The sequence below is a fragment of the Cydia amplana genome, chromosome 26, assembly GCF_948474715.1.
Source record: "Cydia amplana chromosome 26, ilCydAmpl1.1, whole genome shotgun sequence".
NCBI classification, from domain to species: domain Eukaryota; kingdom Metazoa; phylum Arthropoda; class Insecta; order Lepidoptera; family Tortricidae; genus Cydia; species Cydia amplana.
Window position 1 is genome coordinate 4,769,687 of NC_086094.1, and position 21,285 is coordinate 4,790,971.

A 21,285-nucleotide genomic window follows, 5' to 3' on the forward strand; every position below is an offset into this window, starting at 1 on the left:
TTGTCGCAAATTTCCCATTTATTGCGAATTTTATAAAATTAGAATGCTAAGCGACTAAATTAGGAAGTAGATGATTGCAAACAATTCGGTCCAAACGATGGTACAGAGACCCGAATTTGACACTTGAATTTAGTAATTTCATAAAGATGTTATATTTTTCAAAGTGTTTTATATCTAGTACATTTGTATTAAATTAAAATACATAAAGCATTATTTCTTGTAATGAAAACGTACTTAATACATTACCATTAAAATAATAGGAATAGGAAAATAACTAAGTTTTAGTTTGGACCAAAATCTCAATGACACATCAGTGTAGTCGAGTGTTTTTAAAATGGCCGTATTATGCTCAGTGTTGCCAAATAAAAAATACATTTATCTTTTTCTTACATTTCGTAGGCAGTAGCATCACCTTATTGCTAGTGTAATGGACGTCGAGTCAGTTTTTAGGTTTCGCGTATTTTGTTTATATCTACGATAATCGGCGGCGCAAACTTTTGTAATCAGTTTTAAAAGCTTTCCTATGGCATAATAATGTAGTGCGTGCATTTAATTACAATCAAAATCGTGTGTTTTACGTATTATGTTCAAGCTTTACTTTGCACTTCTAATGTACTTCTACAATCTAAAGTAGCGTAGTTATTAGTTCTCATTGAATTGTTTAAAAACTCAATCTATCGTGTTATTTAAGTTCAAATGAACTTTATTTTGTTATGATAGTTGTTTTTGTGTGAGTTTTACACTGTTATAAGATACGGAAAGGGTTTTATTCGTAAATATACTCTACACAAAATGGTCACTAGTTTGTTGTAAGAGCGAGGTAAGTTCCATGGCACAGTTTTATGTCTATAGTAATATTTTTACAGTTCTAGCTGATGTTGATAAGCTTTGTAATTACATTTTCACTTCATTTCGTGCATGTCTCACTGAATTTACTGTATTCAATAAGATTGCCATACCTTTTCAACTTTTCCACCTTTCATGACATATTCATATATCGTAACAAGACCGGTTCATTATGATAGAAATTAAGTGTGTTGTTTGTGTTGAAATGAGTTTTCTTTTAGCTGTATGAGTGCCAACCTTGCCCTCACTAATAACACTCATTTATTTTTACTTAACCTATTTGATTGTTATTGTTATTTATATTATTAAACGAAAAGTCGCAAAACAATGTTGAAAATTTATTGATAATATTACCAGGCGTGTCTCACTCCGCGATTTCGTCGCTTTGCTATAGGTAGCTAAAAGTACATCCGTTCCGGCCCCAATTTTGGGGAAAGCCAAAAGCCGCGCGTGGCGCTGTCGCCACCTAGCGGCCATATCTGTGTTGATCGTAACAGACGCGTTTTGTTAGAGAGTGAGTCTTCTGTACTTAGTACTACTTATTATTTATTCTGTGACTCTGTCGGTAAATAGGCCTAGCATACAGCATTTGGCGTACTAGGCGTAGCACAATACTTATGTCCAATATACATATACAGGGTGGAACATTTCTAGAGACTGAGCTGAAAGGATAGTGTTATCGAACAGATCTAGAGTCGAGATATTATAATCGTAAATCTGGATTAAAAAGTAAAACAAATACATTCAAATAAAATATTCTTATATCAGTGAACCCGACAAAGTTATTTACATTATAAATTGACACATGTCAAGTCATTCAATAGGTTGTACTTGCTAGGGTTGAAACATACAGATTTTTGCACTAATGTTTAACAAACTATCTCAAAAACGGTTAGAAATATGGACATGATTAATAAGTGAAAAATATAGTATGTAGCCTAAACAATTCCCTGTTTGCGTAAAAGTCCTTCGTTCTGTTCCACCCGATATTGTTTATGTCTGTCTCTCTCTCTCTCTCTCTCTCTCTCTCTCTCTTTAGCCCTTTTCTACCCTTCGGTTGTAGGCCTCCTACATTTTACGCCACTCGTCACGGTTCTGTGCAACCTTGTTTATGTAATGCCATATAATTTCAGCAATCGTAAGATGGCGTTGTGCGAGAGCCAGTTGGACGTGATTCCAGTCAAGCGCGAGTCGTCTCCTGGCTCGGAAAGCAGCAAAGAGAGCCCCGATAAGAAGCCCAAGATGGAACCCAACGGGGACCTATTTGGTACCTAATTTACGCTTTTCTTCTTCCTCGCGTTATACCGGCATTTTGCCACGGCTCATGGGCAGGCGTGTCTCACTCCGCGATTTCGTCGCTTTGCTACAGGTAGCTAAAAGTACATCCGTTCCACACCAATTTTGGGGAAAGCCATAAGCCGCGCGTGGCGCTGTCGCCACCTAGCGGCCATATCTGTGCTGATCGTAACAGACGCGTTTTGTTAGAGAGTGAGTCTTCTGTACTTAGTACTATTATTTATTCTGTGTCATGGGAATGGGAGTCTGGGGTCCGCTTGACAACGAATCCCAAGAATTGACGTAGGCTCTAGTTTTTACGAAAGCGTCCGCCATCTGACCTTCCAACCCGGGGAAACTAGACCTTATTGGGATTAGTCCGATTTCCTCACGATGTTTTCCTTCACCGAAAAGCAACTGGTAAATATCAAATGTTATTTCGTACATAAGTTCCGAAAAACTCATTGGTACGAGCCGGGTTTTGAACCCGCGACCTGCGGATTGAAAGTCGCACGCTCTTACCGCTAGGCCACCGGCGCTTCACAGTACGCTAATTTACGCCCATACAGTAGAAATAGTACAAATGTGACGTTCTCAACCAAAAGGTATCACATTGTCGGTTGTTGATAAGGTGGATTTTAAATTAAGCCTACATGGAAATAGCGCCTTATTGACAACCGACGATAAATAGGCTTTTGGCTGAAAATGACACAAATTACAATCATACAATGATTACTTATTATAGATTTTAAAATAATATTAATTTTAAATGTGAACCTGCAGCATTGATATCATTGACACGGAGATGACATCTGTCACCATACCCAAGGTAATTGTAAAATACCATAGAAGGTAGGATCCTATAGAAGTTGTAAACGCGTGCCTCCGTGAGGGACAAAACATACGCAATGCGACACTATGATTGGTCGAATTTATTTGTTGCCCACCATAATCCATACTAATTTATGGTGGGGAATAAAAAAAATGTGAGACGGTGACAAGGACAAACAATAATAGCAATAAGCGATAAGATACATAAGACTATCCCGTTCGGTCATTTCCCCCCACCCCTCATGCCTGGTCCAGTTAAAACACTAGGTTCATGTAATAGTACATTATTGTCGAGGCTCGGAAGTAGCTACTTGCTGGCTGAGGATTCGTTTTAAACGGACGACCTTGGGAGTCCGTTTAATTGAATCCGAAGCCAGCAAGTAGCCTTCCAGCCGAGTCATATATAGTGCTTTTCTCGAAAATGGTGCAAGAAATAGAAATATTTTACAGAAGCAACGTTCTAATTTTCACAGAAAAAAGTAAAACCATTAAAAAGATTTGCTTTGCCGCTTTAAAAAAAAAATAGAAGTGTATTTTTCTGTTGAAAATACGCCAACCTATTTGAGACACCTAAATAGTCGCGGTACTAACATTATAATAATAAGTACTGATCATCTATTCGGCTATTTAATGGACCTATGCCTTCATTTGATATGGCCGTTTCAACTTTTAAAAAGTTTGGAACTCGCTAAATAATGGAATTTGTATGCAACATTGCAGTCCCGAAATCGAGACTGCACTGTTTTTAACTTTTTAATTTTTTGACTAACCATAAACAACGCACTTCGCGATCTATTTTTTAACCGGCAACGTCGACTTTGCCGTCCATTTTTGAGAAAAATACTATAACAAACACAAATATCAAAATGAGGGATAAGGTAAAACTATTAATAATGCTATAAGTTTTCAATTAATCATTTTGTTACAGTGCCCGGCGGCCTGCCCCTAGCTGTGGACTACAGGTCCCCTGTCTCACACTTCGTGCCTCCGGAGCTGGCTGGCTATGCGGCCAAATCGAAGGCAGAGCCGTCTATCGTCACAACACGTAACTATTACTAATATTTATTCTAAATTCTCAAAATTATGAACCATAATGCCTTGGATCCCTAAAGTTACGTCTATAGTACCTAAAACGACTTATTTAGTCCCTGAAGAACGCTTTTGGTGTCTAAAAATAATGCCTTTAGACTCCTAAAATGGCTACTTACTAATAGTCCTGAATAATAATTACTAGCGACCCGCCCCGGCTTCGCACGGGTTAACAAATTATACATAAACCTTCCTCTTGAATCCCTCTATCTATTAAAAATAGGCTGTGACAGACGGACGGACAGACAGACGCACGAGTGATCCTATAAGGGTTCCGTTTTTTTCATTTTGAGGTACGGAACCCTAAAAACCGCATAAAAATCCGTTGCGTAGTTTTAAAGTTCTAAGCATACATACAGACAGACAGACAGCGGGAAGCGGCTTTGTTTTATACTATGTAGTGATCACAAAGATAGTAGGTAGCTACTACCCTGAGTATAGGGCCCATGTCTACCACTTTGTGCCGTGAGCTGGCTGGCTATGCGGCCAAACCAGGCGCCTCCCTGTCGTCACAACACGTAACCATTCCTACCCTCGTAAGGCCCAATGTGCATTACAATGTACAGTCTGTTTCAATCTAATTTGAACCTTTCGAAAACTAAATAAGGTTGCATTGCATTCTTTTGTTTCATTTTTTAAACAAACTAAAGTCACCCTAATGTACGATGCAACAAGGTTAAAATTAAAAATAGGGACATTTTATATGGTGGGCCTTACGAGGTTACTAATAGGGTGGATCAACTATTTCTTGTTGTTATTCTGTCGGTCAGCCAGGAGACAATAGTAGCATAGTTTGTTAGAAGACATTGTACACCACCTTCCTCTGACACGCTTGGTAGACGACCCTCGATGGAAAGGGTTTATAAGTATCACAAAAAAGTGTGTTTGGTGAATTTAAAGGCCTATAAATCTGGTTTTAAAGAGTGACCCAGGGGAACGTAACCATGGCAACGAGTGACAAGAAGAAGTTGATTCACCCAATAATATATTTAATATCTGGGAGAAAGCTCGGAAAACAAACTAGATGCGTGTACTGCTAGTCTTGTATACATTTTGTGGACTGTTACCATTTTATACACAATTATATAGCAGTAGCATAGTGTCCATATAACTCGAATACTACAGAAAGCTGTTGAAGGTGTCCATGGGCGACGTTAATTGCTTACCATCAAGCGATTCGTCTGCGTTTGGCTCCTATATCATTAACTAGCGACCCGCCCCGGCTGCGCACGGTTAACAACGTATACATAAAACCTTTTTTTTAATAAGAGAATTCAAGAGAATCACTCTATTTATTAAAAAAAAACCGCATCAAAATCCCTTGCGTAGTTTTAAAGATCTAAGCATACAAACAGACAGACAGACAGATAGCGGGAAGCGACTTTGTTTTATACTATGTAGGGATAAAAGGCCGTCATATTTGAGGCAATTTGTGTTCTCAAAGAAATAAAAGACCAAATTAGCTTCAGCTTGCCCTGTTTGACGCCTTATATTATGTTGATGTATCACTAAAAAAACCGGCCAAGTAAGAGTCGGTCTCGCGCACGGAGGGTTCCGCACCATCAACAAAAAATAGAGCAAAACAAGCAAAAAACGGTCACCCATCCAAGTACTGACCCCGCCCGACGTTGCTTAACTTCGGTCAAAAATCACGTTTGTTGTATGGGAGCCCCACTTAAATCTCTTTTTTATTCTGTTTTTAGTATTTGTTGTTATAGCGGCAACAAAAATACATCATCTGTGAAAATTTCAACTGTCTAACTATCACGGTTCGTGAGATACAGCCTGGTGACAGACGGACGGACGGACGGACGGACAGCGGAGTCTTAGTAATAGGGTCCCGTTTTTACCGTTCTGGTACGGAACCCTAAAAACTAAGAAAAAGCTGAGTTTTGCCAGACATATCTGAACTGAACCAATAATACATATATTAAAACAGATCACTCAGTTTAAGTCGATAATCGCTCGACATGCTGTTAGGTCGCGGAGAGCTGTAACGCGGTCCGCCAACGCTAGCTTCCGATGATGCTTCTCGGTACGGAGTGAAAATTGTCGAGCGATTTTCGACTTAAAATGCCTGAGTGACCCGTTTGGTTATATGTCTGTGTCTCACGGAAGTTTTGTGTGAAATTAGAATAAAATAGGGACGTAACGATACCGATACGATATATCGGCCGATATAATCGGCAGGCCGATATAATCGGCAGGCCGATATATCGGCATCGCCGATTTAGATACTCCCGATATCATAACAAAATGTAAACAACCCACAGTAAGGTATTTTATTGGGCAAGAATATTTTTCACCTCAATTTTAACTTGATGTGTCAAAACTTACGTAAGTTTTACTACGATATATTACTTATTCAACGTAACAGTGAAGCTGCTATAATCGTGCTATTTTGCTAATAGGAATATATTTTTCTTTATTTTTATTTTTCAGTTTTTCACACTTCTTAAAATCGAGTGTCTATTAAACATAAGTATGTTTTATGCGTATAAAGGATATAATTCTTTATTTATTTGATTGATTAACTAACTACCGGTCTATCGATATCGGTATCGGTATCGCCGATTATTTACTTTAAATATCGGTATCGTATCGGCAAAATCATGTATCGTTACATCCCTAGAATAAAATAATTACTAAAATTATATATTATTTAAAATCGGACTTAATACGTCATAGTGAATGTGTTTTTTCTCCCTAGTTATTATTTTTATATAAATTATAACTCCATCGTATTACTTTGTCACTGTATAAATACAATCCGTATTCCTCCCAAGCCCCACTTATAATTGGCAGTTATAACTTAATTTAAAACAACATATTATTTTCTCACACAAAAATTACGGTACATTATTTCTCCCCTCTTTTTTTCACCCCGTTTTTTTCCCCCCCTAGCGGTGGCAGAAACGACGCCGGTGAAGCGTAAGCGCGGCAGGCCGAGAGTAGACAAGACCAGTCCAGAATACTTGGCCAATTTAGCCGCCAGGAAACAGGCTAAGGAGATGGGTGAGTATGAGATTGGTTAACCAAAAAACAACAGGTTGCACTCCGGGAGTGCCGACAGAAGTGAAAACTCAATGACATCTTACGTCTTACGGTCACATGATCTGTCGCGAGTTTAAAAAATTTTCCCCACCTCAAAAAGTGCACAGCGCCGCTAAAGAAGTCTTCACTTCAAAAACATTGGGTTAGACTGTAATTAATGGACGACCCCTAAAAACTCGCGGCAATTTTTTTCCGATAACTACATTTTAATTACCCAAAGCTGCTAACAAATTTATCTGTAAAGATATAGTACCTATTATTATTAAATATATTCGAACCTAGCGACCCGCCCCGGCTTCGCACGGGTTAACAAATTATACATAAACCTTCCTCTTGAATCACTCTATCTAAAAAAAAAACGCATCAAAATCCGTTGCGTAGTTTTAAAGATCTAAGCATAAATACAGACAGACAGCGGGAAGCGACTTTGTTTTATAATATGTAGTGATGTATCCTTATTTTAACTAATATGATTATTTTACTTAAACATCTACATTTTAATGTGAGCTCGCAACCGCAATGGTAACAGTTCACAAAATGTTGATGAACGACTATCTAGACCAGTGGTTCCTAACCTGGGGGTAAAACTGGTATTTTACGGGGGTAATAAGCTAACCTAATATAACAATACAACAAACGTACACGTTTTATTTTTTATTACCATTGGGAGGAGGGGTAAAATCAGGTTCCCTAGTTAGTCATAGGGGTAACCGGACTGAAAAGGTTAGGAACCACTGATCTAGACCTAGACAAAGAGCAAGCCAAGCTCGAAAAGCAAATAAAACCGATACACAGGACGTGGGTTATATTAGACGGCCCATTTCGGACGACTTATGACCCCTCATAACTTAATATCTATTTGACCTACAGTCTACACTATTGCAATTTCACGAGTCTTGTTATACCACCTTCTAGTTATCAAATCCTGAATTTCAATAAAAAACCTCTGACCGGTCACGAGAATTTCACGTCGAGTTACCACTGACTCACTGACTCAGTCACTCATCAAAAAGCTTTGCTACTTCGAGATGATCTAGGAAGTTGAAATTTGGCATCCAGCTATAGTTGGTTGTTTTTTAACATTAGAAGAAGACTACGCGATTTTGACGCGTCTTTTAATTGAAAAACGCTTTTTAAAAATCTGTAACTTTTACTTATGAAAGCAAAAGAATGTAAATAATCGTATATGGTTCATAATTGTTACAATATTTGCCGTGACATATTTTTCGAAATTGTTTTTCAATAAAAAGACACGTCAAAATTGTTCATTTAGGGGTGTTGTGGGCCGTCAATCGGTAGCGCCAGCAACCGGCCTATTGAAGGCGCTGGTTCTCAGCTGATTACGTCCCATACTCTCGCTAGTGGCTCCAAGAAGCTGTTATGCATGCAGCGGCCACACCCCGGTAAACCGCGTCGGTTCGCGGGCTAAACTAGTGAGGGGACCCTGCCTTCGGTAGGTTAAGCAGTGGAACCCTCCCGCTTCTAGTGCATAAAGTTTATCCCGGCGGGGAAGGCAACTCAACGCAGATATGCATTCGAGCTTGGCGGACCCGGCGGGATAACAAGGCAATGTGGATGGCCTAGGGCGATGGGCATTTTTAGGCTACCCACACATACACAATGACGCGTGTACAGACGTGCCGTGCACACAAACGCAAATGATTTTTGATGTATGGCGTGTCCGCCCTGTGATGCTGCTTAAACATCTGACACAGATGGTAAAAGGCCTATTATTAAATAAAAAGAAAAATGCTCAGATATACTTGGTCAACCAGTCTTGACAGTAGAAAAAGGCGGCAAATTTGAAAAATGTATGCGCGAAGGGATATGGTCCCATAGAAAATTTGAATTTCGCGCCTTTTTTTACTGACAAGATTTGGTTAAACAGCTATATGTTGTTACAGCGGCCGTGATGAACAATCGCAACGACAGCGGTGAGAAACGTAAACGCGGCCGACCGAGAGTGGACAAAACCAGCCCGGAATACTTGGCCAGAAAGCGCGCCAGGGAGCTGGGTAAGATATATCACAGAGAAAAAACCGGCCAAGTGCGAGTCGGACTCGCCTTCCAAGGGTTGGGTACATTAAGTCCGACTCACGCTTGACTGCACATTTCTAATAGGTTTTCCTGTCATCTATAGGTAAAGAACTATTTTGTGTATTTTTTTCAAAATTTTAGACCCAGTAGTTTCGGAGATAAGGGGGGGAATGGTCATTTTTTGCCTATTTTCTTGAATAACTGCTAAACTATTAATCCTAAAATTGTAAAAAAAATATATTTGAGATCCTTACAACGAGCTCTTTCATTTGATATGTAACACGATATAGTTTGAAAAACTTTATTTTTTAATTTTCTCATTTACCCCCCAAAAATGGCCTCCATATTTAAAATTCATTTATTTACGTTACACGTCCATCTTTGGGTCGCAATCTTACATATGTGTGCCAAATTTCAACTTAATTGGTCCAGTAGTTTCGGAGAAAATAGGCTGTGACAGACGGACGGACAGACAGACTCACGAGTGATCCTATTAGGAGTATTAGGGTTCCGTTTTTTTCCTTTTGAGGTACGGAACCCTAAAAATGCATACAGTGCTCACTCCATACATCAGTTTTTGGTACCAAAGAATCGCGTCTCACTAGAGATCTAGTATCAAGTAGCGGTACTGATAATTCCGCTACTCGATGCTAGATGTCGACTACGTGAAAATGTTTATGTGATTTCCAAAATTTATTTACATGCCTACATAGGAGAAACGCGGCGTGCTGCCCAAAACGGTAATTTATTTTCTCAATAAACTGTGTACATACATACATACATATAATCACGCCTATTTCCCGGAGGGGAGCAGATACCACGGAAATCGACTTTCTTCAAAGGTGTATGTGAAGTCCCCAATCCGCATTGGGCTAGCGTGGGGACTATAGCCCAAGCCATCTCGCTCATGAGGGCCTGTGCCCAGCAGTGGGACGTATATGGGGCATTATCTATGAAAAGGGACCTTATTGTCGATGGCGCTTGCGCCGCACAGCGTCGGGTGGCATTGTATTTATATCGGAGTATCGTTAATAATGGCGTAAGCGCCATCGACAATAAGGTCCCTTTTCATCGATAACGTCACATATAGGCTCAATTATTATTATATTATGTGTGGTGGCCAGAAATCGTGGGTCCAAATCTCATACACAGACAAGTTAAAGTTTTAAATGTTTTTTTTTACAGAGGCTTTAGAGAGGAAGGCTAAAAGGGAGTACAAACGTCGAGGCGCTGGTGGTAAGTGTTATTATTAATTATTATTTAACTAACTGTACAGATTAATAATAATAACATCACTTTGTGCTAACTAGACTCACAATAAGGTGCTGGCAACATTTTTATTAAGGCGAGGTATGCCTAGGCCGATTTCCGGGAATATTACGCGAAACTCTGCGTAGGGGGCGCCACTTCCACAATCCGTCACAATTTAAGGGTCTACCGCAAACAAGAGTCGAAATGTTGTTATCTAACCTCTCTCACTCTTGCATATTCAAGCGATAAAGGGGTAGATAAAATAATTACAACTTTTTGAAAAGAAAATCTCATGAATCGGCTTGGACATACTTCATCTTAAAACTATGTCAGAATCAGAACAGTGCAAATCTTAGACAGACAGAGTGCAACTTGTATGGGAGCTGCCAACTGCAACGTCAGCTTGCAGTCGGCAGTCTGTACCGGCCCTTAAAAAAACACATGTTTTCATTGAAATAAGGTCACTGGACGACTCTACTGTCAAATTCTTCATAGCTATCCCCTATTTTTACACTGCCTTACGCCATAGACGTCAAATGACGCGCGCGGCTACAGTCCAATATGAACCTTCGTGCGTTCTGATAAGGTTCACAATGACGCGCCACGCACGATAGGCGTGGCGTTTCACACATTCATTGCCACCCAGCCAAACAAGACATCCGCGCCAAACCACAAAAATTTCTTCATATTAAGGTGTAGTACAGTCAGCAGCAGAAGTTGCTAAGCGGGCGAGGTGTTCAAAATGACCTTGACACGCTCTTATTCTCTTAACAATAAAGTCGCGTCAAGATCATTTTGAACACCTCGCCCGCTTAGCAACTTCTGCTGCTGACTGTACAACGATCCCGACTATCGGGTCGTCCGGCCTGGGAACGAAATCATAAAATACCCGATAGTCGGGTTTTCGGCACTGAATGTGTTAAAGAGTAACTAATATACATGTATAGGTAGCTATTAAGAAATTTGCAGTACTGTTTCTTTAACATTTAGCCATACTGTACGTAATTAATATGTAGGTCATACTGAACAACTTTCACTTCTTCATACGTTTAATTTGATACAAAAGTAAATACTCAATTTGTGATTCGTAAGTTCGTGTTTGTTTTTATATTAAACTAGCGACCCGCCCCGGCTTCGCTCGGGTTTACAAATTATACATAAACCTTCCTCTTGAATCACTCTATTTAAAAAACCGCATCAAAATCCGTTGCGTAGTTTTAAAGATCTAAGCATACACAGGGACAGACAGCGGGAAGCGACTTTGTTTTATACTATGTATTGAAGTTGTTCAGTATGGCTGGCTAGATTTTTAAAACACCTTGTATGTATTTTTGTTTTCAAACTTAATAATGCTCGAAAGTATTTATACAGAGACGAGATGTTAAAAAAAACATAGTTGTTAAACATAATTAATATATAGTACTAATTAAACCATAAGTATTTATGCAAAAATAAAGAAATCGCCTTTATGAATTGAATATTGAAATAAAACATATTAGGCAAGTAAGTAAGTAAATATCACACAGGTTACACAATTAATAATACATACAGGTTTGATATTTACTATAATAATTATAGTTTTTTTAATTATCATCTTCGCATTTAATGTGAATTCCGCTATATTTTCGAACATTATTTGGTTTCTAACACTGGGCTAACACCGCGAGAATCGAAGTTCGCAAATTGCGAGTATTTTTCTATTTCACTCTGATTACGCCTTCATTGGAGTAAAAGAGACAGATCCCCGCAATTTGCTAATTTCGGTTTTCGCGGTAGCCCCTCGGTTTTCGTTTTTTTTTTGTTTAATCACATAATCACACAATATTTAAGTATTGATTTGGGATCTCGTGCAATATTTTATTCGTTGGTAACTTTAAAAAATAATTTAGATATTCAAGAAAGTGTAATTACCCGTAATCAAAACTTAAATTAACCTGCAAATTAACTGCACTACGAAGTAAATAAAACTTTCATTTATAACTGATTTTTAATCAGTTGATGAAAAATATACTAAAAATTCCAAGCGTAAAATAAAATAAAAGTACAGATGTGTGCATATTTATTTTCCATCGTACTTTCACGGAAACTTACGAACGTGTCTTGCTATTTCAGTCAGTCTCGGTACAAAAAGTACTGACATTGACTGAAGTAGCATGACAAATACCAACGTTTCCGAGAAAATACGATAAAAAACAATTATGCATTACATCTGTAAAAGAGTTATTTGTTTCGTATGTGCATTGTAAATATACTAACCCGGGACATTAGGAACACTAAGTATCATCATTCATGTATTTTCAAGCTAAAGTACTGAAAACAACGAAAATACTCACGCGGTCGAGAAAGTTACCGCCAAAAAAGGCCCTCAAAAAAGTGCCGCAGCGCGTGGCGCGAAAGATTGGCGACAAAAAGGTGGTTATTCGACGGAATACGAAATTGATTAGGAGAAAAGGTAAAAGTCCATGTTTAGGCCCGTGCATGTATTGTGTAGGTAGTGCAACGGCCGAGGCTGATGAGAGGCACGCAAGTTTACTCGAGGCAGGCAAGCCAAATAAAAAGACAATGGGTTGCACTCCGGGAGTGCCGGCAGAAGTGAAAACTCAATGACATTGTAACAGTTTTTCGATTAGGTCACGTGCCCGTCTTACGGTCACGTGACCTGTCGCGAGTTTAACATTTTTTCCCCACCTCAAAAAGTGCACAGCGCCGCTAAAGAAGTTTTTACTTCAAAAATGTTTTAGTGAATGTCAAAAAACTAGCACCGGTTCGTAAACACTCTCAAAGATTTTTAATGCATGAGGTATAAATTTTTTTTTTTAAAGTGTAGTAGACAATTTTTGCATTGCAAAAATATGAAATGAACATGTAATGATAGAATGAGTTTAAAAAGTGTCTAAAATTTGTTTTAAAAGGAAAGAAAAAAAGAAAACATTAATAAAAAAGAAAAAAAATAAGAAAAAGAAATAAAGGGAAGATTATTAAACAAATTATATTTATTTACATCAAGAACGATTTATACATATTTATCAGTAATATTATGATATACTTACAGTACAACAATACTAGTCGATGATATAAAGTTTTGTTAAATAAAGTTTATTTAATTAATAACTGTCTTCTTGAGTAAATGTGCCTCTCATATTCAAAGCATTTCTCATCAATTTTAAATTATTTATTTAAATATATGTTTCCGGGCCGATTGCCTTTAAATCGGGGTAATGCTACTAGGTGTTATTATTACTTAATGTTATGTTTATATGTAGACAGGAAATGGTTGTTTATTTTGAATAAAAATTTAATGTTGTGTTCAAATTAAGTACAATCTTCGAACTTTTTTCTTACTCAAAGTTCCGAAATATCAGTTCCGTATTGTGACGTGTTTCACTTTTTAAACATATACAGCGTGAGCGTGACATACCGGAAAACTGCAGTAAAATATTTCCAAACAAAATTTTGAACTTTGGATCGGAAGTGGATTTTGAGTAAGGAAAAAGAATTGTAAGAAAAATAAGAAATAAATGAAACTGCTCAAGTTTGGTAGATTTGATCGTCGCATGGTAGTTTTTTTTAACTGATTGGTAGAAAAAATATGCATCCAAATTTTACATTAATGTCTTGAGATGGGTTTACGTAGATAGAAAATTTTACTAATGTATCTTTTACTAACATCACTAATTAATATTCTTATAAATTAGTATTTATGTTATTTATTTATTATATGTCTGTGTAGTTAGTAAACGGTAAATTGATGTTTTTTTGTAAAACAGGTTTTTTGTGAACTGAATATCTTTTTTACTTCTGCTGTGCCGGTTTATTTTTTTATTTATTAAGCATATTAGCCATTCTTGTCAAATGTTCAATACTTGTAGAAGAGAATTCTAATCTAATACAGTTTTCTCTAACATGTGCGGAAATGTAGTCATTACGTGCGTGAAAATATACTACGAAACATTATTTTCGATATAATCTAGCAAGATGCCAATGGATATTACGCGAAACTCTGGGTAGGGGGCGCCACTACCACAGTCCATCACAATCTGAGGGTCTACCGCGAAACAAGAAAATCGAAATTTAGTTATCTAAACTGTATCACTTGCATATTCGAGCGATAAAGAGGCAGATAACTAAATTTCGATTTTCGTGTTTCCCGGTAGGCCCTTTGCAAACAAACCGCCTTGATGTATCAATGTCGTATTTTATTATCTGTGAAAACTTGTCAAAAAGACAGTTTAAGGCACAGTTCACGATGGGAGCTAGTGCTGCACTCTGGCGGCAGAACATTGCAGTATACCCCCTATTGTTACCACCGGTAATAACTTGGTGGTTACCAGTGGGAACGTGGCAAAATGATCAGCGATTCACGTTTCAACCTCTTCTAGGTCAGACTGATAATCCCTCATACTATGACGGGATATTTCTCAAGTATGTCACGCGGACCCCGTCACAGTACGGGACAAACGCTAGGTGAATGATGAGGCTCACCTCACAGTACGGGACAAACGCTAGGTGGATGATGGGGCTCACCTCACAGTACGGGACAAACGCTAGGTGGATGATAGGGCTCACCTCACAGTACGGGACAAACGCTAGGTGAATGATGGGGCTCACGTCACAGTACGGGACAAACGCTAGGATGATGAGGCTCACGTCACAGTACGGGACAAACGCTAGGTGGATGATGGGGCTCACCTCACAGTACGGGACAAACGCTAGGTGGATGATGAGGCTCACGTCACAGTACGGGACAAACGCTAGGTGAATGATGGGGCTCACGTCACAGTACGGGACAAACGCTAGGATGATGAGGCTCACGTCACAGTACGGGACAAACGCTAGGTGGATGATGGGGCTCACGTCACAGTACGGGACAAACGCTAGGTGGATGATGGGGCTCACGTCACAGTACGGGACAAACGCTAGGTGGATGATGGGGCTCACGTCACAGTACGGGACAAACGCTAGGTGAATGATGGGGCTCACCTCACAGTACGGGACAAACGCTAGGATGATGGGGCTCACGCGGGTTGGAGGCCTTTTTTTTTGTATTGGGAGGAAAATCCGTTATGGATACCTCCGCACCGCAGGGACAGCGCGGAGGTTATGTCGGACTTTCACCGACTAAAAACCTCCCAGTTGTCCTCCTCGGCGCATTTCGGACGGCTCTGGGATCTCCAATGAACCCGCCAGTGCCGTCCTAGCGCTGTGCCCCTTTATGGGTCCCCTCTTTTTGCAGTCGCAGTCCCTAGCTGCGACTGTCTCCGACCTCAAGGACCCCTTTTAGTCGCCTTTTACGACAGGCAGGGGATGCCGTAGCCGTATTCTTACGCCCGGGCTACAGGGCGCGGGTTGGAGGCCTAATGAGCTTGTGTTTGCAGAGTCGGCGGCCTCCTCGTCGGCCGGCGAGACCCCGAGGGTCAAGCGCAAGTATACCAAGCGGGCCCCGGGAGCTAATAAGGATTCGGTGAGTTTTAAGTTCAGTAATCTAGAGATTCTAGAGGGTTTTCCCAAAAAATCCAAATTTTATATTAACCTCCTAAGGCCCAAGGTCCTACCCATAGTACTTATTAACTTTGTTATTCAGACCCAGCTCCTTAAACATTGTGTAGTCATAGCGTACCACGGTCCTACCAGTAGGACTTAATAGAAAACCCATCATTTTGTTATCAAATTTCGCGCTTCTAGAAATTGGCGTCTACGAACTCCTAAAGGACTGTTTTGTTTTGTCTGTGAGCCCTTTAACAAGTTCGTAAAAAAAAACAAATTGCTGTACAAGGTGCTGTATAAGTAAAATAACATTAAAAAAAGTCTTCTAAGTACTTGGGTCTGAATGAGTATAAAACAATAGTACTACTGGTAGGACTAGGGGCCGTACTGACTACATACTCCATTTTTCGCTGGGCCTTAGGAGGTTAAGGGGCCCACAGATTACCAGTTCGCCAGACGTTAAAAGCAAAAGGTGACAGTTCCGAACAACTGACAGGTTGATATCGTCCGGCGGACTGGTAATCTGTGGGCCCCTTTAAAGTAAAAATTGAAAAACATACGCTTCCGGCAGGTCTTGAATCCGCGACCTCTCTTCCGGTAGGTCTTGAACCCGCGACCTCTGTAATCCGTGAATCGCTCTTGACGAGCAGAGCTACGGAAGCCTACCAGAAACGCGCAAATGGCTAAAAAATGCGTTTGCGAACCCGCACACTGTTACTGGGCCATTTTATTTAAAGTTGTCCCCTACACTTTTTTGTTACATGTTATTTCTACTCAGAATTTCAGAAAGAGCTCGTGATTCTGAGTAGAAATGACATAGAATATCAAATTAAAAAAAAAAGTGTAGGGGACAACTTTAAATAGAATGGCCCAGCTGATGGCGACTGTGTGTATGTCTTTTGAAATGATGTTGTATCAACAGCCGCCAGCAGCCGAGCGGGTGAAAGGGAAACGGGGGCGCCCCCGAAAGGACGCCAACAACCACAAACCACAGCAACCCAGTGAGTACGATCGACCGTTGTCAGTCCGACAATAGGGATGATGACACATGTTGAATTTTATAACAAAATTTTGTAAAATAGATAGCAAATGAGCAATTTATCACAATATCGTGGATATAAAAAAATATATAAGGAAATAATACAAAAATATAGCAGCCGAAAGTTTCACAATTTAAGTTTTTTTTAAATTCCAAAAACGAAATAAGTTAAGGATACCATTCGATTCCTCACATTCTATCCAAAAAAAGATTGTATGGCAACTATATACATAAACGCAATATTTCACCGACAAAATCGCAATTTTCTTGTTTTGTTCATACTTCAAGATGGACTCTCTGTGACCTTGACGTCACGGTCACATATCGTTTTGTTCGGGGCATTTCGCGAGTGAAGTACGACTGTCGGACTTTGACTATCAGTTCTAACTTTTGCATTGCTTTGATGCAATGGGTCCCATATAGACATTTGATCCTAAAAACAAACCTGATTGATTGATACCATAAATGAAAATTAGCCATCTAGCCTATTGGTGAGACGGTGCATCTCTTATGATATCTTGGAGGCGGTTGTATATCGCAAGGTTCACAGCCTGTATCATACACCATCTGTTCTGACTTTGTAAGATCAAGCGGTGCTAAAGTACAAATTTCAGATAACCTCCTAAGGCCCAAGGTCCTACCTATAGTACTTCTTCAGTTCAATAAAATTTAAACCATATTCAATTGGAACAGAGTTGTATTTCCTTTGTTTCGTTAATTTTCAAACAAATAAAAACCAACTCTGATCCCTGCACTATAGGTTCAAATTTCAGTGGCAAATTTTGGGTTTTGCATTTGTATGGCTGGACCTTAGGAAGCTATAATGACACGTCTGAACGGGTCACCTAGGGGATCTATGAGATATATTCGTCCCGATAATCTATATGGATATGGTGCTTAAAGCTAATATAGCTGGTCAAGCAAATCTTGTCAGTAAAAAAAGGCGCGAAATTCAAATTTTCTATGGGACGATATCCTTTCGCGCCGCCTTTTCCTACTGACAAGATCTGCTTAACCAACTATATGTTCGTTTTCAGAGATCCGTGTTCGGAGTAACCTAATGCCTGATAACAATGAACCCATCACTTTGGACAGCGACGACGAACCGGACCTAGGTATGTGGGATTAGGGACCCACAGACTTACTATGGTAGGTCTAGTCACCCGTATTACCTAGGCAATAGAGTTCAATTAATCCCTCGCGAGCCCCAGCGACACAGACACCGCATTATGAAGCGTTTACAAAGATCACGAAGTCACCACACATAATGTGACGTTATCTATGAAAAGGGACCTTATTGTCGATGGCGGTTACGCCATTATTAACGATGCTCCGATATAAATACAATGCCGCGCGACGCTGTGCGGCGTAAGCGCCATCGACAATAAGGTAGGTCCCTTTTCATAGATAATGCCCCATATGATGAAATTAACGCCATCTACCCGACAGTAGGCCAAAGGTATGGTGCAATCTTTTCGAGCGATGGCGCCATAACCTTTAGCCATAGAAAAAAAAATACATAGAGTGCTCACTCCATACATCAGTTTTAGTACCAAAAAGACTATTAGCATCTAGCATCGAGTAGCGGAACTATCAGTACTGCTACATCTATTGTCAAGTAGCAGTACTGATAGTTCCGCTACTCGATGCTAGATGTAGACACTGAAATTAATAGTCTGAACTGATGTATGGAGTGAGCACTCTTGTCTTACTATATTTCTCTATGCTTTAGCCTACTATCGGGTAGTCATTCAATAGAACTTGCTAACTATGTAATCAAACCGCCATACTAAAATTGACACTGAATATCAATTTACTAGTAAATTTTGTTTACATAGTAAGTTCTATTGAATGACACTTTTGATGGCATCAATTTCAATATTTATCAAATTTACACATATCAGTGAAAGAATAAGGGTCAAAGTCAAATGGCGTTCTAACAGTTTTAATCTTTTGTCAAAAGATGGCAGTGAATGTACTGGGGCTACATGCTACTGCCATCTGACCTTCCAACCCAGAGGGTAAACTAGGCCCGTATTGGGATTAGTCCGGTTTCCTCACGATGTTTTCCTTCGCCGAAAAGCGACTAGTAAATATCAAATGATTTTGTACATAAGTTCCGAAAAACTCATTGGTACGAGCCGGGGTTCGAACCCGCGACCTCCGGATTGCAAGTCGCACGCTCTTACCGCTAGGCCACCAGCGCTTTTTGATGACAGTGACTCTCTATACACTCTATTATCTTTGGTAAAACCACTGACAATCCAACCACTAGACTGAGCTTAGGCCAATTCTTTCATGAAACCGATGCTGCCAAAAATACGGGGGTGCGGGGGGACGAGGTGAGCGAATCCCGTGCCGTGATTGGTCCGTTCATTACACGGACCAATCACGGCGCGGGATTGACTCGAAGATGGAGTAACGCTACCGTATGTGTGGCAGAGGGGGTAGCGCGACTATGCTATGTCTAGAGGTTGGATTGTCTGTGGGTAAAACTTACAAGTTACAAGTATTTTGTTTATATTGTGCAGGGTCCCCGAGCCAAGCCTCAGACTCCCTAAGCCTGGACGAGAATCTCCGCGCACTCAGACACATACACGAGAAATACGCAAACATAGACAAGGTACGTTAATTATAATTTGTGTCTGCAAACCACTGTGTCAATAGAAAAAGTCACGAAATTCAAAATACGTTTGTTTATAGCCGAGAATACCCGAAGGGAGGAGCGTCGACCCACTGATTTCACTTGCTTAATAATCCTTGCAGAGTCAAGTGTAAAAATATGGGTGCACACATCATACTCAAAAATAATCCCTATGTCAGCGAATTAAGAACTATAGGACATACAGTAGAACCCGCTTAAGACGATTCTGAGGGGACCTAGCAAAAAAAGCGTCTTAAACGGGAAATCGTATTAAACGTGAACAAAAAAAACTATAACAACGGATGATAATGAGCGAATGAAATCTTAAGTGTAGGTAGGTACAGCTTGGCAAAAAAGAGTAGAAATTAAAAGTGTCGTCCCGTTTTCTTATATAAATTGGTTTGAAAGGAACGACACTACAATGTTGCCACTTTAATTTCTACTCTTTTTTGCCAAGCTGTATAAGTTAAATAATCTAGGAACAGTAACGATAGGCTCAACTAGAAAGTCTTGGAGTAACTAGTTGCAAATAAATCTTGGAGCGATAGCTTGCACTCCGTGCTCCATAACGGTCAAGCAGATGGCATCGCATTCTGACGCCAATAAGGACCCGACAAAAGATATTAGACAAAACAAAAAACCTAAGGTAGGTAATAAACACATTAAAAAATGTTGGCTAACGGCGTATTGCATAACAATACGACGGTTATGACAAAAACACAACCGTGCAGATGGTACGTGATAGGACGGATAAGTAATATATAATTTTAGATGGCGTATTAAGCGGGACTCGAGTCTTATTAGCCGGGAAAAAATGAAAACAGGCCTAAAGTTGCAGGGACCGGCGTAAAATGGCGTATTATGCGGGAAATCGTATTAAACGTGATCGTATTAAGCTGGTTTTACTGTATTTTTGAGTAAGTTATGTGCATCCATATTTTTACACTTGACTGTACATTCTCGTCTGTTTAATGTACTCTTAGTTACCTTTGAACGCGAGGAAGATGATGAGTTACCTTTGATTTTCCCAGATATGATTGAAATGTAATACCCAAGACAGTAATTTTCCACTTTCAAATTTATTCTAAGTTTAATAGCATCGTTCGCAGACGTTTCTGCTTGTTAAAAAGTAAAATTAGTATGGGTAGCACATCGTAAAGATCGGTTTTCCTAGGATAGCGGTGCCGTCATATAGCGGCCGTCTCCATACTAAATAATACGGCTAAATATGGAAGTCGTAGTATTTGTATGAAGACGGCCGCTATATGTCGGCACCGCTTTCGGAGGAAACCAATGCATAACTGGTGAATTTCTAATATGACTTGCTCCGGTAACCTTTTAAGAACTGTAAAGCTCTTACGGTAGATGTCGCTAGGGTCCCCTTGACCTATATGGTGGGAACATTTGCTTGCTATGGATGAGGTCTTGGTATCGATCCAGAGGCCGTGAGTTCAAATCTCACCTAAGACTATTTTTTCCATTTTTAAACTTATTCTAAGTTTAATAGCATCGTTCGCAGACGTTTCTGCTTGTTAAAAAGTAAAATTAGTATGGGTAGCACATCGTAACTGGTGAATTTCCAATATGACTTGCTCCGGTAACCTTTTAAGAACTGTAAAGCTCTTACGGTAGATGTCGCTAGGGTCCCCTTGACCTATATGGTGGGAACATTTGCTTGCTATGGATGAGGTCTTGGTATCGATCCAGAGGCCGTGAGTTCAAATCTCACCTAAGA

The 21,285-nt window shown here is 39.7% G+C and overlaps 1 protein-coding gene across 1 annotated transcript in view; it reads left to right on the plus strand.

Annotated features, from left to right (window-relative positions):
- The first annotated feature begins 392 nt into the window (after positions 1–392).
- The window catches only part of LOC134660242 (zinc finger protein 37-like), a 42,839-nt gene continuing 21,946 nt past the window's right edge, over positions 393–21,285 (plus strand). Inside the window, exons 1-11 of the mRNA XM_063515988.1 lie at positions 393–539; positions 1,980–2,113; positions 3,881–3,997; positions 6,946–7,056; positions 9,000–9,110; positions 10,318–10,368; positions 12,686–12,835; positions 15,759–15,844; positions 16,790–16,868; positions 17,944–18,021; positions 19,438–19,529. Coding sequence (XP_063372058.1) covers positions 535–539; positions 1,980–2,113; positions 3,881–3,997; positions 6,946–7,056; positions 9,000–9,110; positions 10,318–10,368; positions 12,686–12,835; positions 15,759–15,844; positions 16,790–16,868; positions 17,944–18,021; positions 19,438–19,529 — 1,014 coding nt within the window. The 5' untranslated portion in view covers positions 393–534. The remainder of the gene's footprint in view (positions 540–1,979; positions 2,114–3,880; positions 3,998–6,945; positions 7,057–8,999; positions 9,111–10,317; positions 10,369–12,685; positions 12,836–15,758; positions 15,845–16,789; positions 16,869–17,943; positions 18,022–19,437; positions 19,530–21,285) is intronic.